The sequence below is a fragment of the Alligator sinensis genome, unplaced genomic scaffold (genome assembly GCF_000455745.1).
Source record: "Alligator sinensis unplaced genomic scaffold, ASM45574v1 scaffold311_1, whole genome shotgun sequence".
Lineage (NCBI taxonomy): Eukaryota > Metazoa > Chordata > Crocodylia > Alligatoridae > Alligator > Alligator sinensis.
Window position 1 is genome coordinate 957624 of NW_005842355.1, and position 17383 is coordinate 975006.

General features: G+C 49.2%; 2 protein-coding genes across 9 annotated transcripts in view; one reads left to right on the plus strand and one right to left on the minus strand.

The window, feature by feature from the left end:
• The window catches only part of FAM219B (family with sequence similarity 219 member B), a 17011-nt gene extending 8607 nt beyond the window's left edge, over positions 1–8404 (plus strand). Inside the window, exons 1-6 of one of the 8 annotated variants that reach the window (XR_003095352.1) lie at positions 1008–1921; positions 2491–2581; positions 3395–3472; positions 4119–4167; positions 5009–5544; positions 7590–8404. Coding sequence is in view for 7 of the 8 variants with exons in the window: in XM_025210528.1 (XP_025066313.1) it covers positions 1660–1921; positions 2491–2581; positions 3395–3472; positions 4119–4167; positions 5009–5164 (636 nt within the window). In the remaining variant the exon portion in view is untranslated. Of the gene's footprint in view, positions 1–878; positions 982–1004; positions 1922–2490; positions 2582–3394; positions 3473–4118; positions 4168–5008 lie in introns of those variants that run through there. The other 7 variants (XM_025210532.1, XM_014522459.2, XM_025210528.1 and 4 more) reach the window with 7 other exon arrangements.
• A 247-nt stretch (positions 8405–8651) lies between these two features.
• MPI (mannose phosphate isomerase) overlaps positions 8652–17383 on the minus strand; it is a 14885-nt gene continuing 6153 nt past the window's right edge. The window contains exons 5-7 of the mRNA XM_014522458.2: positions 15210–15383; positions 13388–13596; positions 8652–12088 (exon numbers count right to left, since the gene is read on the minus strand). Of these exons, the coding sequence (XP_014377944.1) occupies positions 11873–12088; positions 13388–13596; positions 15210–15383 (599 nt within the window). The 3' untranslated portion in view covers positions 8652–11872. The remainder of the gene's footprint in view (positions 12089–13387; positions 13597–15209; positions 15384–17383) is intronic.

The following is a 17383-nucleotide window of genomic DNA, read 5'->3' on the forward strand; positions in this document are numbered from 1 at the left end:
CCCACGCGGTGAGCAGCCCCCGGCGGGATCTGCCCGACCGCCTTGTCCCCTCGCGGAGCTCCGCGGCCCGGCCCGTGTGTCCACCCGCCCGCCTCGGGGCTGGGGGAGCAGTGCCCGCAGCGGGCTCGCCTCGTCTGGGTGTCTGCCCCGCTGGCCCCGGAGCCCTTCTCCTTGCCCCGCTTGGTTCACCTACGCCTCGAAGGCGCTCAGGGCCCTTGAGACTTCCCCGCGTCGCTGTTTTCAAGGAACCGTCCCTGGCTTTTTGCCCCATGAAGTCGGGGTGTTTTTTGCTGAGTTTTCCTTTCTGGCCCGTTACCGCTGCCACATTTTGGGGTGTCGCCTCTCGCTGGCGTTATTGAGCACGATCCCTGACTTCCTCATCCCTGCCTTGGAAAAGGAAGCGGGCACAAGCCACTGGAGTGGAGGCAAGCTGGAAATGCTCAAAAAAGAAAATTTAAGTAAAACACCTCAGTGTCTTTTTAAGGTTTGCGTGGCTGTGACCTGTAACAGCCTTTAAAAGCCTCATTCGGCTTTATCCCACATCTCTTAACCAACAAGGAGTTTGCTAGCTCTGCCATACGAATCATCTCGAACTCCCACAGACCTTCCTGTTTGAATAGACTTTCTTTTTCCCTTTTATGGCGCTTCTCTCCAGTGCCCCTGGCAGTCACAGGGGCTGGTAAGAGAGGACTTCACCCTTGCAGCTCTCTTGAACTGCTGTGCCACAAGGCTGCCACGGTGATCAGGAGACTGATGTAGTGACGGTTACCTGAGAAATACCAACAATAGGAATGTTTTGTGGTGAGCACAGGTAAAGTTGCCTTTGTCGCTTTTGCCACTCACTGACCAGCTGTGTTCTTGCTTAATTTTCCTTTCAGCAGGTGCAGAGTGAGAACAAGAGGACAAAGAAGCAGGCTGAGGCAGTGGAGAAAAAGGGACCATATATCATGAACACAGCTCCCACCATTCAGGCCAAACTGCGTAAGTGATGGCCCTGTGCTGCCACAGAGTCCCCACTTCCTCAGCAGGACCCCAGCTGAGACTGGGTAGAGGTGTGGAGAAATTCACCTCTAAATCAATGGTTCAACTCTAGCCCAGATCAGTAATGACTGAAAGGTGATATTATCCCATGACCATGTGGTAGTCCAGGTGAAATGAACTGAATAAAGAAAAGAATCTGGGTCTTGGATGTTTGTGGGATAAACCTCTATCATGGCAATTGAAGTGGCTATTGATGGTCGTAGCAGAAAGGTCAAGAGCTGTACAGGCCATGGATACTGAAATTCTCCTTGCCCCTTTTTGAAGGTTACTCTGCTCACATATGGTACCCTACTAACACTACCTGTCCCTTGCCTGTTTGGTGATTGAGGGCCTTAGTCAAGCTACTTGGTCTGAGTCCTTTCCTCACCCCAACTTAACCTGCTTTTAAAAAGAGCATTAATGTTTGCTACAGATGATGGTGATCCCCTCATATTATAAAGTTTATGCTGTGGAGGAAGGAGTGGTACAAGTCCAGCATTGCACCACTGGGCAGCTCCATCTAATCATAACTTAAAGCCTAGATTTTCCCTATGGTCAGAAAAAAAATCCTGGTTCAGTGAATCAGGATCATGATTCTGCATGGGACAGGACAGTTTAAGATTTCCTGCACAGTGATAAATGGGATTACAGATCAGCTGTGCTACTCCAGTTCCCCTTAATACAAGGAGAACAGCTTGGAAGTCTAATGGTGACTTTTATGTCTCTGGTAGGTGGTTTCAGTTACTCACCATCTGTAGGGCTGGTATATCTGGAGGCTCTGAACCTTTGAAAATCTGTGGCCAAAGTGGCTTTTTATTCATGCTAACCTGGCTAGGCGGGCAGCACTGTATTTCTGTGATGCTGATGTGGTCAGGCTCATCCTCTGTGATTTCCAGGCTAGGTAAGTGTGAGAAGCTGCTTTTTGATCACTCTGGAGCATGGATGGCACAGATTGCTGGTGCTTTCTATAAGTGAGTCATGGCTGTACGGCCCAGTTAGATGTCAGCTGAGTTGTTTCTGCTGAATTCCCCAAGGTTGCACATGCTGGGGGCTGGAGGGAGTACTCAAAGAAGATCCTTGCTTTTGGAACTTGTTCTGCCTTCTCCTGGCCTGTCAATCTGTCAGGCTTTATATTAAGCCCTGGAGGTTCATTGCTTTCCCATGTTTGATGTGGTGTTTAAACTGATGTTCACATAGTTTAAAGATGGTGTTCAGGACCAAAGTCTGTGTAGTAGGGGAAGCTCTTTGAAGCTAACCAAGTGAAGCCCACTGATGTGTGCAATCAGAGCTTGTGGCTAACTCTATCACTGTGACAAAAGTACATGAGAGAGGAAGATTTGGTGCTGGATGTTGCACTTGAATTACATTGCTAAGCACCCATATTCTTGTTAGTTCTGACTTCTGCCAGCTCACGCAAGAAGCTGTAAGTCAGTTGGGTGCATGGTTATAATGTTCTCATTTGGGTTTCAGAGAAGCACCGGGAACTGGCAAAGGCAGTGCTGCGGAGGAAAGGCATTCTGGGAGGAGCTACTCTGCAGCAACCAAAGCAAGCCTCAAAAAGGTAGGATCCCATCTCCTCCTATTGTTGATATGTATTTCCAGATATAACTGTGAGCTGCATTCTGAGGACTAGAAACACAATGTGGAGCCCTGAACAACTTAGTCACTGGTCCTACTCCAGCCTCCGTGTTTTAGTGATGGATAGTCAGTCCCTGTCTCAATGTGTGCCCACCCAGCAAACCAGCGATTTGCTGTCCAGGCTAATTGTTCCCCCAGCTGTTGGCAGCCTTAGCTGAGAGACAAATGGACCACAGATACCGAACCCACTCCTAGATATGGTCTTCCCAAATCGAGTGAGCCACGTTAGCCAGTGGGCAGCGTAAGGAGGCTGGCACAACTGCACCAGGAGTTCTCTATCCCCCTCCAGAACTCATGCAGATAAATCACATAGGCTTATTTTTATGAAGGATATATGTTTTACTTTAAACGTTAAAAGGATATGAACATTTGATCTTGAATAAGGAGCTGTCAGGCTGAAGAGGCTACATAAGTGTGGTCAGTCACCACATTTACAGGCACTGTGTTCTCTAACAAGGTTCCTGAGGGGCTTCTGGGGGATTGTTTGGTTTCAGGGAGCTAAGCAGATCACAGTAGCTGGACCACACCTTGTCGGGTCCCTGAGTCATCATTGGTTGGGGAGGAGCTGGACTCATTCTCTAGCCATACCAAGGCTGTGAGATCTTGATAGGACCTCTCCAGGGTTGCACATCCCCTCTACAACTCTGCTTTCTCAGCCTGGTTGGCTGGCAGATCTGTGATTGCATTTCCATATCTCGGTGCCTATTGCTGGCTTACTGATTGCACCTTCCTGCAGGTCAGTGAAGTTTAACAAGGGTTATGCTGCTCTGAGCCAGACAGCAGATGAAACTCTGGTGTCCCTTGAGTCAGACAGGTGAGAGTTGTGTGTTTATGTGTGGTTCGGTAGCTGCATTCAGCAGATACTGAATGATCTGCACTCAGGGGGCTCACCCAACACTTTGCTCAGGATGTACCCAATCAACTGAGCTATACATTGGTCAACCTTTATAGGATTTCTTAGAGAGAAACTTCGGGAGATGACCAGGGCTTGTAATATGGAAGTGGTTCACTTGTCACCCTGCAGACAGGTTTCATTACCTCAAGGAAACTGGGCATGTTAGCAATTGAAAGGCAAACTCCATTCCCATCTTTGGGTGATTGATCCCTTGCTGCCCTGTCACTTAAGCTTCTTGGGCCACTTCTTAAGGAGAAGAATGTGTCTGCTGTCCTGACTAGATTAGGTCAATTGTGAGGGCCCTGCGGAGAAATGTCATGCTGAAATGCTTTCCTCATCCCAGATCTAAAGCTAGTTTCTCAGTCCCCTGGAGTCCATGACCTCAGCACCCTCACTTCAAAAATGCCCTTATCTGGTTGCTAAAGTAGGCTGGGTGGGCTGGGTGGGTTTGGCATGCACACCCTTTGCCACATAGGCCCAGCCCTCCTATTTCAGAACTGACAGCAATTATTTGGGCTCTTCATGCATTCTCTTGTTTGCTTTGACTGTTGCATTCTTCTCTTAGTGATGGGGAGCTGGAATCAAGAGGTTCCTCCGGTTACTCTTCTGCTGAGGCAAGTTCAAAGAGTTGTACTTGTATCTTACATTTGCAGTACAGCATGTATGGATCCATTCTTTCCTACTCTCTTTGCTCAGCTGCCACATACCTGCTGGCAGATTGCTCAGTAGCTGGAATGTAATTCATTTGACTAATCTGGTGCTAATTGTTTACAAGATGTACCTCACTTACCTGGAACAGTGTGATCCATTTCAAGTTTCTTTTCTAACAGTGCTGTTTGAGTGGCCAGAGCTGCAGAAAGGGTGTTTAAATCTCCCCCAACCAGCCAGTTTTATTTGATGCAGTTAAAATGTTGTGCCTTGATAGGGTAGATAAGCCCTGCCTCTTTTCAGACTCTGAAGCAGTTTAGGTCTCAAGCAGAGTAAAGGAGGACTTGGAGCTGCAGTCACAGTCTTGATGTATGCAGTGTTCTGCAGTCTGAGGGGGAAAAAAAGGGTTCTTTTTCCTGTGTTTGCCTTCTCTGCTCAGCTGGCAGCACTTCATGTGAGAGCCATTGACTGGGAACTGGTAACTGGGAGCAGAGCAGGAACTTTGGGACTCTGGTTTCCATTGAGATTTTTTTTTTTGCTAGTCCTTGATCTTAGCTTAAACAATTCATTTCCTTTTAAATTATCTCTCGTTCACCTTTAAGTAGGAATATCAGGATTGCATGGTGACAAGGGTGGCATGTAATAATGCAAGTGACACCTGCTCAAACTCCTGCTTCAGTCCCCCAGAGGGTAGGGTCAGATGTCAGATATTATGAAGCATGTTTCTGTTTTAGCTGGAATAGGAGGCCCTGATCTCATTGCAGCAACTTGTTCCAGGATTTGTTACCTTCTCTGTCCTCTGTTCAGCAGGTGAACCAGGATCTGAACCGTCAGCTGCTGCAGGATGGGTACCACCTTGATGAGATCCCAGATGATGAGGACCTAGATCTCATTCCTCCCAAGCCTGTTGCCTCATCTTGTCCCTGTTGCTTTGGGGAATCTCTGCCCTGCACGATCCAGTAGCCTGTACAGCAGGGGTTGCACACAGTACAGGTCAAGGGCCAGGAGCTTCTACCTTTTTATCTTGGGACATTTGGATGCCTCATAGAGGTGAACGTGTCCAGCACTGAACTTAGGCATTAGCTGAGTTGGACTCAGTGACTGGGGAACTGAATGCTGCCAATGCTGCACTATTGCACCTGTTCTATATGAGCAGCAGAAATCGCTTATCCCAAAGCTACACTTTGTTACATATAGTGATATAATATATTGATATGATGTGCAGACATCCAAGCTGCCTGTGTGCACCTGGTCACCTCCTTGGAGCCACGGAGATGTGCTTTGTGCTGGCTGGCAGGGAAGGAAGAAGTCAGAACGTGGGTGCTGGTGCTCTCATTTTAAAGGTGAACTCTGAAGTCATTTGTAAAGGGGAAAATTAAGGTTTTATGTTGGTAACAACAACCTGTCTAGCATAAAACCCAGCAAGTTAGTGCCCTCCTGTGTGGCTGCAAACACTATTTTCCTCTTTGCAGTCTTCTGAGCTTGAAGTTTAGGGTCTGCTGTTTGTCCTGTAGTGATCTTTAAGGCGCAGCTTTCTGCATGCTGCCTTGGATGGCTTCCATGTTCTTACAGGAAATGCTTCATTTTCGGAACTGAGAGCATGGCAGATAAATGTGGTAACTTGCTTCCATGTTGAAAGAAGCAGTTCTGAAAGGCTTGCGAAGGTTTGGTTCGCTAGTTGTTGGTTCCCCTAAGAAGTATCTTGCTTTCCTCCTTTGAGGTTCATCTTTAACTAGTAGAGTTTGATTTAACTGAAGGGAGATTTTGGATGGTATTGGAGCAGGCTTCTTCCGGCATTGATACCAGGCATTACATGTTTTTGGGTGCGTCTGATACACAAGGCCTTGGGCTTTCCTTCACACCTCTGTACAAGTGATCTCACAACCTTTTTTGTATTTATTTTAGTGTTTGTCCCTCCTGCCTGGAAGGCTGGGGACCTTCTAGGACAGAGGTCAATAGCTGGGAGCTAGAAATCTTCTGGGTTGCAGCGAGGTATCAGTAAAAGGGAAGGGCTGCTTTATGACTCTCTGTAGAATAATGTATGTAATACATTATAACTGCTGCTGTTTTTTGTTTGGACTGGGGGCTGCACACTGATGAGAACCAAAGCTTGCTACCCCTTGGGAGTACTGAAGGAGGCACTGTATACTGGCTGGTGTTGAAATGAGGGTAGAGCAAGTATGACCAGGACTGTGAGCTTCTTAGAGGGGTTATGTCTGCTATGTTCATTATCTTGTTGCCTGCTTCATGTCCCACACCTCAGCAATTATTAAGTACATCACTGACTTGTAGTTGTCTGATCAACTCAGTAGCACCTGGTATTACAGCAGCCCTTTCTGATATCTCAGTGTCTTTTCTTTAGTGGTGGGTGTCTGGCAGACAGCTCTGCTGTGGAAGAGCTGATCTTAGGACCAGGATCTAGTTCTAATTTATTTGGCTAATTATTTTTAGTTAAACACTTGAAAACCAGATTGGAGTCTTGTGCTCTGATTGCTCATACTGGTAGCTCTTCTTTGGGCTATCACTTGACGCAATTCTGGTTGCTGCTAGGCCTGTTTTTTTTTTATTTTTTGAGGAAGGATGAACATGAACTGGATGGGCTGTTGAAACTGTCCTGAACTATTACTTATGCTGGGATGGGAGCCTGGAGTGCTATGACTCAGAGAACTGACTCTCACCAAAAGGACAAAATTGGGAAGTTGTAATAAAATCATGATCTAAAACAACTCTAAAACAAAGTTGTACATTGTTTTAAAATGCTGTGGTTCCAAAGTATCTTGACATTCTGATCTTCAACCCCCAGTGCTCCAGTTATCTTCAGTCCATCATGAATTGCTTATTCTCTCGGTCAGAAGTAGTTAAAACTGACCTCCCTAGCAGGAAGTTACATCGGACACTAATGGTAATTGTTTGTAGCAGATCTGTTTCGTAGAGAGGGGTTGCTGAGGCAGAGCTTGGAGATCTGTTTTGCTTAAGTTCTGTTTTCTTTGCTGATTAAAAAGTGTCACTGAAAGGGGGAGGGAGGCTCGAGGAACCGAGTCAATACTGTTGAAGGCCTAGTCTTTCTCCCCCTAGCTTATATCATTCAGTACTTGTCCGAAATGCAGTGTCAGGAATGAGGGGCTTCCATGATGCTGTTGGCTTCTGGTCACTGAAGAGATTTCAGAGGGGCTGAGGATAGAGTCTGAGACACTAGGATTGCAGTGGAAATAAATAACATGCTGGCTTGGATGCCAGACTGACTGTTACATCCTGAACATAATGGGGGCCACACGGACAGTGAGAGCAGGGTGGTTCAGTACTAAGATCCTGGTCAGAACCAGTTGTCAAGGTCACATGTCTGATGAAGCTTATTTACATGTAAAGTGATTTGAGTTTTCCTTTGCAGGTCTTTTCAAAGAATGATCCTGGATCCAACTCATTAATCTGTATGGTGGTAGAAGGTTGGCCCTTATGCATACGCACGGGGATGAGGCCACAACCTGGCTAAGCCTCTAGCTGGTGTCAGTGGCCCACTTTCCTGATTCTGGCAATAGAATAGAGGAGCCTGTAAAAGTAGCATTCCATGGGGTATGCTGAGTCCTGCAGAGCCCTGCTGTCATGGTCTGCATCCCCGTGCTAACTACAGCCAACATGCATGCCTCGTTCAGCACCAGTGATGGGGTGATTCTCAACCCAGGTGAGCTCTCATCAGTGCAGTGGCTTGGAAATTTGTGAACAGGACACTTGCAGTGAGAACACAGCTTTCCCCTTGCCTGTGGACTTCAGTTAACTAGAGTAAGTTGGAAGAGGATACTATATTTTTTTCCTGCTAAACCTTCAGGGCCTTAATTCCAGTTCTTGCTGTGGGGAGTAGCTTTTTCAGTCAGTCAAGAGTGATGGGGTTTAGCAGCTAGCTACTTTCAGGTCTTTTCTCATGTGGTGCTTAATGGTGCTTACTCAGCTACCAAGACAACAGCACGGAGTCAGGGCAGTACAGAACCTCTCAAGAAGTGAACAGGTCATTTTGTGTGGGGGCTTGGGGCAGGGAGTTGGTCTGGCACAAAATTAGAAAGCTGCCTTAAGTCATCATCCTGCTGCATTATGTGGAGGACAATCAGCTTCCTGTAAAGAAATCTGTTTAATATAATGTCTTAGAGAGCTGATAATTTTATATATATTCCTAGTTCAAAAGAAGTGTTTAATAAACTGGATCTTGTGCTACTTATGCTCTTCCTTATTGCTGCAGCAAGTTGCATACAGCTGTCCCTGCAAAAGGGAGGGTTCCTAGGTGGCTCTTAACTAGAGTGACTCACAGAGTCTCAAATAATTCATGGCTGGTATGACTTACTGCAAGCAGGTGAAGGAGATAGCTCAGAGCTTCACTCTGCTATGCCCTCTAGCTCCATCCACAGTGTCCAGTGGCTGTTTTCCCCCACTCCCAATAAAATGCACATACACAGGCCAGTGCTTGTTTTTTGCAGTGACTGTTTATTTCTCTTTATGACAGAACATTCCAGCCCATGCACACACCCTACCTGCCAATACACCATAACACAAGGTTGCATATCGCTGCCTTACCTCCCCACTTCAAAGATTTATAGCTCTTTTTAGAGCAATGGAGTGGATGAATCAAACCATTAAAGCTAGTGATGTCAGAAGAGACTGAAATACTTAACAGCTGTTAAATACACATTATATGGCTCAGAAGAGCTCCTCCCTGGGTTGATTTCCTGGGTGACACCCCCTTCCCAATGCTCCCAAAGGTTACAAGAGTTTAACATTTACTGTCCTTCACAGGTGATCAGTTTCACCGTGTAAGAGGGAAAGTGTCAAAATACTGATGAGAACAGCTATTTAAAACAAGTCAAAGAAATACATCAGGGGTCCACTGGCTTCAGGTCATTGATGGGGATTGTCTGGACCACTGGCTTCAGGTCACTGATGGGGGCATCTGGACTGGAGTTAGATAACTATGATGCTGAGTGAGCAGCAAGTCCTTTTTTTCAGTGGTTTATCAAGGTCAACCATGGGGGTGGAGAGGGAAGGGTAGCACAGCACAGCACCAGCTGAGTTTTAAGATTACTGTTGCAGCTTGTGTGTTCACAGCAAGTCATTCAAAGCTTGGAAAAGGGAAGAGAATTCTTTACTCAAGTGCTGGAACCTGACCTGTTGGTAGAAACTATTCAAGTCTAGGAACACTTAGTCAGGGCAATCCTGCCTTGAGCAAGAGGTTGGACTATGTGACCTCCTGAGACCTGAGGTCTTGTCCAGCCTTACTTTCCCATGATTTTAAGTCTACAAGGTAGCAAGAATCTTATTAGGAAAAAGTAGTCTTAGCTACTCCTACCACAAAAAATAGTAGCCTGTAGCTGATGCACCCACTTTGCCAGCCCCTCACCAGGAATACCATGCCCTGGCTACTGAAGGTTTAAGCTAAATGGTCAGCACCACACAACTTCCTGCCTCCCTGCCCTCTAGTATCAATCAACCTTCTGTGCACACAGATCACGTTTGAGGGCTGTAGGCACACAAAATAGCAGCTGGCTCTCTTACTGTAACCTTTGTGACAAAACAAGGTAACTCGTGTCTGTAGCCATGACTCCCACATTTTCATGTTAAGTAGGGCAGTCTCTTGGGGGCCAATCTGAAGTAACAGGTGTTAGAGCTGGCCCCTTGTGCATCAGCTCCAGGAACATAAACAGAATTCCAGTTGAAGAGATGGTAGTAGTGATGTTATTTATTCTGGTTAAGGGGCAAGAGCTATCTACTGCTTCCCCAGGACCAAGGGGATAACCCTTTACTCCCAGCACCTTTAAGTGAGGATTCTCCAGACAACATCCTGTGAGGTAGGTCACTATTCCCATTTTACAGATGAAGAAGCTGAGACACAGATTAGACAATTTGCTTAAAGTCGCAATGAGTCAGCATCAGGGATAAAATTGAGGAGAGCCCTGATGCCCAGACACCAGCCCTCTGCATCCCACTGTTTTTCAAGATGTCTAGGTGCAGGCTCTTACCTCTGTCCCAGCAATACTAAGTCCTGTCCAGCTCAAAGGACAAGATTTTGCTGCCATAAGGCTCAGAAATTGGTATGCAGGCTGCCTTTCCCATCTCAATTGCTCCATCCTTTTTTGTTATAGGAAGTTTCAGCCCTAGACGGTTCTGTTTACAGTAGTGGAAGGCAGCAGGAACAAGCAGCTTAGCTACTCTAGCGCATCAAAAGCAACACCCCAATCCCCTTGAACCTCCTTTGCCCCTTTCAATTCTCTAATTAAGCCAGTTCCTGCATAAGCTTTGACTCCAGCCTGACTCTTCCCCTACACACAAAGAAAGAGTTTAATTTGCACATACAGCAGGATGCTTGCTCTGCTCAGTAACCACTGGAAGGACTAAGTGTTGCAGCCCTCTGAAAAGCAACTTAGAGTGATGATTAGTGCCTCTCAAAGCTCTGGAAACTGCAGGTATGGACAGACCTAACACAGCACTTTAAACAACTTTAATTGAGCAGATAGATGATGCATGGTGTTACACTGCTACAAATCAGTCAAAACCACATGAAAAATGAAGAAACAGGAACAACTCTGAAGTGTTTTGTGGTGATACTTTAGCTGGGTGTTGTCCACTACGGAGATCCTACAAATTAAAAGCACTTCAAAAGAGCTTGAAGCATGTCACATGTCTGTTTATCCATGCCTTCAGCAACACTGCAAACCCACCTAGTAGGGATGGGATGGTTACTGACACTGGGATAGGGAGGCAGTTGCCGACAGTCTGATTATGGGACATTCTGATCACAGAAGCAAAGACAACAGTAACACTAGCAGACCTGTAGAGAGAAGACATCAACAAGCCCAGAGAAGCATGCAGCTTCTTTCTGCTAAAACTGTCTGTGCTGCAGGTTAGGGCGAGAGCAGCCTGTGTTCTCATCCCGTTTTGGATACAGTGGGTCAGAGACTGAAGCCTGCCTAGATTGCTCAGAGAAGCAATCTCCCTCTGCACAGTACATACCTGGGAAATGGTTTATTCCCAGCCTAATGGTGCAAGGACTCCACTGGTGAGTGGATCATGTACCTGAAAGTGCATCACCTTGCCTGGAAATGGATAAGCTGGGAAAGAAAGCAGCACAGATTTCTGCAATGTGAGCAATCTCCTATACCTATTCCTGGTAGCAACCTTTAACTCTAGCAATCATGTTTCCTGCTGTTCTGTGATTCCCAATCCCTCACAGACCTATCATACATAGTTATGCACATATCCCAGCAGTGTTCCCCCCTCCACTCCCTCCTAACACAAATCAAATGGTCCACTTAAAAGCTACAGGAAAACAGCTGCTACATGTTGTGCACAGCAGGTAAGGATAGGCACTGCAGGAATACATGGGGCTAAGGAAACTCATTACACCTCAGAGCCCAGAAAGGCGGCAGGTGTGGTTGGGGTGTTAAGACAGACAAACAGGTTCTTTCTCCCACCACTGCACTTAGCACTGCCACCTGGGAGCTGGCCAGAAGTTGGAGGGACAGGAAACAAGAGTTGTTCCTTCTACAGACTGGGTGCCTGCTGCTCTAGGACTGACACTGCTCTTGATGGGCATGTTTCAAGCTAACCCACACCATGGAAGTCTGCTTTGCCCAGGCCAGTTTCTATCTACTCTAAGTGGAGTTGCAGCAGGGGCAGGCTCTGTGTGCGAGATCAGAGGAGGCAGCAGGCACGGAAGAGCAGCATTCCGTCCGGCGAGGAGACCTGCAGGGAGATGCTCTCATTGGCAGAGATGAAGAACACGGAGCCCCGGCGCAAGGTCATGTCAGATGTTGCGCCGGTGGAGGTGCCTACTGCTGTCCCTTGGATCACCAGCAGGATGCTGGCAGAGTCGACGGCAGAGATGAGGTACAGCTTAATTGAGGGGATCTGCAATAAAAACACCCTTTGGCTTAAATTTCTGTCTCCTGAAGGAGATGGGTTGGGGGAGAGGGGGGCACAGAGGGCACTTGGACCAGTTCTCCAAGGATCTGTAGCACAGTGAATTCACTATGAAGCCTGTCCCCAAACATGGCAGATTGAGCCCTGTTGATTTCAGTTTCTCACCATCACCATTTACCCCAGAGGTGCAAGGCTCCATACAGCCCATTGCATTTGATGTATTCCTTCATCCCTGTCCTGTCTTTTTGGCACTTGCCAGTCAAAGACCACCAAGCTGCCTGTGCTGCTGAGAGCACTGCAGGACAAGCAGGGAGAAAGGAAAAACCAACACCCAACATCCCTGCTTCCAGCCATCTCTTCCCTTGATTGCCAGACAGTGGAAAAGCCCAGAAAAACCCTCTCCTCCTACCTGTTCTTCAGTATCATTGCTGTCTGGGCTGGAGCAAGTTACAGCAGCACATCAAGCATTAAGCAAGGGCAGATCCCTGCCAGGTTCAACACATCCGAATCCTCCTCTGGTAAGTGTGTGGCTCCCCATTTTGGTCAAAGTGCCTACTCTCTTCATTGGGCCTGGCCAACTTCAGACCAAGTGCATGCATGTCCTTGGCCTCTACACTCAAAACAAGTGAAACTTACTGGCACTGGCTAGTTTCAGTGGGTCCCTGCAGAAGAGGCTTCTGCTGAAGCAGAAACAGGATGGAGGGGAAAGGATGCGAGGAAAAAAAAGTAGCAGGAGCCAGAGGCACAGAAGGCAGGGCTGGCTGGATAAGCAAGTGAAAAGTTTGTGACACGGGACACTAGCAGGAGTCACCTTGGCAAGTGCAAACCTGTCCCAGAGAGTTAATTCAGTCCCATTTCTTGATGGGATCCAGTAACACAGGATAATTTGCTTAGTACTTTGCTTTGAGCTGACAGGTCTGGCATACATGTATGAGGAAAGGGGACAAGCTGGACAGGGGCTGCAGAAGCCCTACCTAGGGTTACACCAGACAGGGTGGTAAAGGGGTAAGTTCCTGATGTCTAAATTCCACATCTATCTCCCCTCCCCACCTTGCTGTCACACTGCCCTGGGCACAAAGGATCAGGCTCTGCTCCTTGCAGAACCAGTCTGTCCTGCCCCTCTAGGGAGAAGTCATTAATGAGATCTGGGATGCTGGCTCTGAAGTGCTCCTGCTGGATGCACCAGGCCAAACCATCGCTTGCTCCCTGCTGTTTAGCTCTGCTGCCCTTTGCCCCCCAATCCTGGGTTCTTCTGTCACCCAATGCCCCACCCCCATCTTTGCTCACCTGTATCCTCATGACTGCAAAGTCTGGCACAGGTGGGTCATAGAGGTAGACACAGGGATCCAGCTGGCTCTGTATAGCAGGGAAGATCTTAGCACTGCTGGACGCTGGTGTGTAGTTCAGCATTTCACACAAGGTCAGCACGTCGATGAACTTGGGAGTGAGGCCAGCACGCACTGTGTTGTCGGAGCAGGCCATACACTCAATGCAGTCTGCAGGTCACAGGGAGGAAACTCCTGACCATCTCATAGAAGACCAGCTGCTTGAGCTCTAGCAGTCTCCAGGGACTAGGACCACCCCTCCTTACCCCCACACCCTCCTACTCTCTGCAGTGTGTGGCACAGTTGGATGACTAGCTGAGGCAGAGGTGAGCAATTATTTGGGCCACACAAGAGCTTTCTGGACCTGTTACAGGCCAGGTCAGCAATCCCACTCCCCCATGCAACAGCTCACCAAATCTCCCTATGTGGGATGGGCCACAGGTGGGCAGGGAGCTGGCACGGGCAGGCTGGGAGCGACCTGGAGGCAGCATGGGTGGCAGAAGGAAGGAGCCGCACAGCAGCCCTGGTGCAGGCTCCGGGTCCCGATTTTCCTCACTGCCGTTGTTTGTCATGGCTGGGGTGGGCAGGTCCAGAATGGGCACTGCAGGGACCCCAACCCCTAGTGTGGGGTGGGCCAGGGCTGTGCACTCAGCCCAGGGCTCAGGCCCTGCCCACGCTGGCCTCCATGGGACTGGGGCTGACAGTGGTGGCACCTGGAAGGAGTCGCCCCCACCGCCACATTTGGGCTGCCCTTCTACCCCAAGGAGGGGCTGAAGCTACTGCCCAGCTTCAGTGATAATGGCTTAGGCACAGAGGAAGCGGTGGTGGTTCCTTTTGGCTGCTGCCGCCACTAGTCCTGACTCCATGGAGACTGGCCTGGGCAGGGCCTGAGCCCCACATGTGCACAGCCCCAGCTCCGGCCCACCCCATGCAGGGGGTCAGGGTCCCTGCAACACCTGCTCCAGATCTGCTCACCCCGGCCAGAGCGGCAGCGGTAGGGGGAAAAAGAAGGACCTGGAACCCATGCCAGGGCTGCCACCACTGCTACTCACCATAGCACAGGCAGGTGGGTCTGGAGCAGTGCAGCAGCCATCCTGACCCCCTGTGCAAGGTGGGGTGAGCCTGGGCTGGGGCTGTGCGCTCTGCCCAGGACTTCAGTCCTGGCTGGTCTCCATGGGACTGGGACTCGGTGGCAGTCTGGGCCAGGCAGGACCAATGGACCTGCCGGAGACCCTCTGCAGGCTGTATCCGGTCTGCATCCTGTATTTTGCCCACCCCTGGATGAAGGGAACCCCACCACATCACTTTACTTAGGGTTGGCAAGAGGACATTGACTCCCATGGCCATTCAAAGAGCTGCTGTCAATCAGCTGGGTGGAGGAGCAGGTAAGCTAGCCTGAGCCTCCTTCAGATTCACAAAGAACATGTTCCAGCACAGCAGCCCTTCATCCCTGCTACATGAACATACCTAATAGAAGGTACACTGGAATAAGGCACCAAGTCAGATAGTCTGCTTCCTACAGTAGCCAGAGATGCGCAATTTAAGGAGAGTAAGTCATATCTAAACAGGACTGTCTCATGACTGGCTTACGGTGAAGAACATGGTCTGCCTCTGCTAGTGCCCTAACCAGCCCCCTGGCATGACCTGGGGTTTTGATCCCTCCCAGTCAAGAGATGAGGACCATCAGTAAACACAGAAGTAAGGCATTGGATAAACAGCTATTCCCACTGCAGTGTCCCAGGAGAGCGATGGCTCCCCCAAGCCCTCACAGAACATACACTCACCCCCGTAGAGATAGGCGTGGGGCTCATTGGCACCCAGGAACATGGCTTCCCCTGGGTTCAGCCTCACCACATTGAGGAAGTAAATGGCGAAGCAGCCGATGTCTCCTGGAAACTGTGAGTGCAGTTGCAGCAGCAGCTCCCCATTGCTATCCGATGTGTCCTTCCCCTCAGCAGCTGCAGCAGGCAAAGCCCCAGAACAAAGCGATGTGAGCAACAGGCACCCTCAAGCTTAGTCCCTGCGGGTGACAAACTCCATTCTTCTGACAGCTCTCTGGCCCAGGGCAGTTCAGGGCTGCCAGACCAACAGTGCCCCCTTACACCAGGCAGGAGGTGAAGGCTTTGGGGGTGCCTAAAAGGCAGGAGGCTGGGCAGTCCCAGCCGCAAGCAGCCAACATGGGGACTGACCTGCTGTTGTCTAGTGAGGGAGCTGGAACTCAATCCCACCACAGCTAGGTCTAGCCATCTCCAGAGATAAACACAAGGGGCAAGTGGCATCAGCCTCTGGCCTAGACAAGGACTGGTCTGGGTCGACTGACTCCCCACATGAAGGGAGACTTACCAGCCTGTTCCCTTGTTCACTCCTCCCAGGTGCAAAGCCAGACTCCTTGACTATACTCTCCCCGCAAGCTTTGGACTTTTCGCCCCCTTCTCACTCTACTTCCAGAGCTTTGTACCCAGCCCCAATCACACATACACTCCCCTCCCTCCCCAACATTTGGAGGGAACACCAGAAGTCTAACTGGGACAAGGGGTGATGGGAAGGGACAGGAGCACTGTTCAGAGTCACTCTCTCAACAAGAAGAACCCCAAATACTACAATTCCTAAGTGTCTCACAACTCTCTTCCCACTGATTTACCAGTGGAGAGAAGCAGCTGCCCCATCTCCCCAGCCAGGACCTACATGTGACTCCCCAGCTTCCAGGGGTAGATGCCCATCCCCTCCCTCTACTGCAGGGGCAGATTCCCCTGTTTCAGGGCGCAGGACTCAGAGGTGGCCAGTTATCCTAGTCCTACCCCTCGTCTCAGTGATAAGGAGCAGGGTGGGATTGGGTGCAACCCCATCCCCACAAGAAACCACCAGGAGGTGCTCTCACAGCACAGATAGATCCTCCCCTGATGGAGCAGAGGATGAGGCAGCCTCATATGGGCCACTGAAAGAGGCCCAAGTGGCTCACCACTGCGAGAGAAGGGGCCCTTCATTACAGTGCTATAAACTTCACTCTAAACAGCCCTTGAAACTCACGGGAGACATGAGAGACTATCTTGCCATGACCTTGGAGGGAGGAGGTAGAATGGGGCTGAGCTGCGGTCTCTGCTAATTCTCTAAGTGAGACTCTAACAGCCGTGTTCCCTAGGAGGACAAAGTCCCCTGCACACTGTCCTTGCTTTTCCCCAGATACAAATACACATGCTTCTTCCACTGTTTATTTCTACTGGATAGATTAAACCGGACTCCCTGGCTCTGTACCCAGATGATGCTGCTACTCACTGGCCAAGTGCAGCTTTGTATTCAGTGCTGGACTCAAAGCAATTGGAAGGCTTCTGCAGTGAGAACACCCCGTGGCGAGAGACCTGATACCTTCTCAGACTGGCAGAGGGAATAGCTGAAAGGCAGACATCTCTGCAAGCAAAGCTGCATAAGGACACAGAGTGAGGAAAGAGAACCTCTAACTGAAGTTTGGGAAGCAAGGTCTAATACCCAGCTTGGGTAACAAGGCAGAGGTGAAGCACTCCTCTCATGAGAGGTGTGGAAACTTTAATGGCCCCAGTCAGGCAGAACTTGGGTTTAATCTCTAGCATTCTCCATGGCACGCTGCCTTGCCAGGCCATGATGCTTCCCAGGGCACACACACAGGTGGATTTTCCTGGGGGATCTCCCTAGCACATCCCAATACATAAGATCCCTGAGAGGCAAGGCAGCTTGTGCTACTATGAAGTACAGGTTTCAAGAGCTCTAACTGCCTCCCCACCAGCTTGACCACACTCTTTGCTGTGTGATCAGCTCTTCCACTCCGAGTAGCATGGCAACCTAGCTGGTCAAGTCTGGGGGCTCTGTGTTAGAGAACTCACTTCTGGAGCCTCTCTATTGGAAAAGATGAGTGAGCTGCTCCAGGAGTCAGGGTGAGTTTCCTGCTCCTGCTCAGTGAGCAAGCTTTTACTAAAGGCTTCTTCAT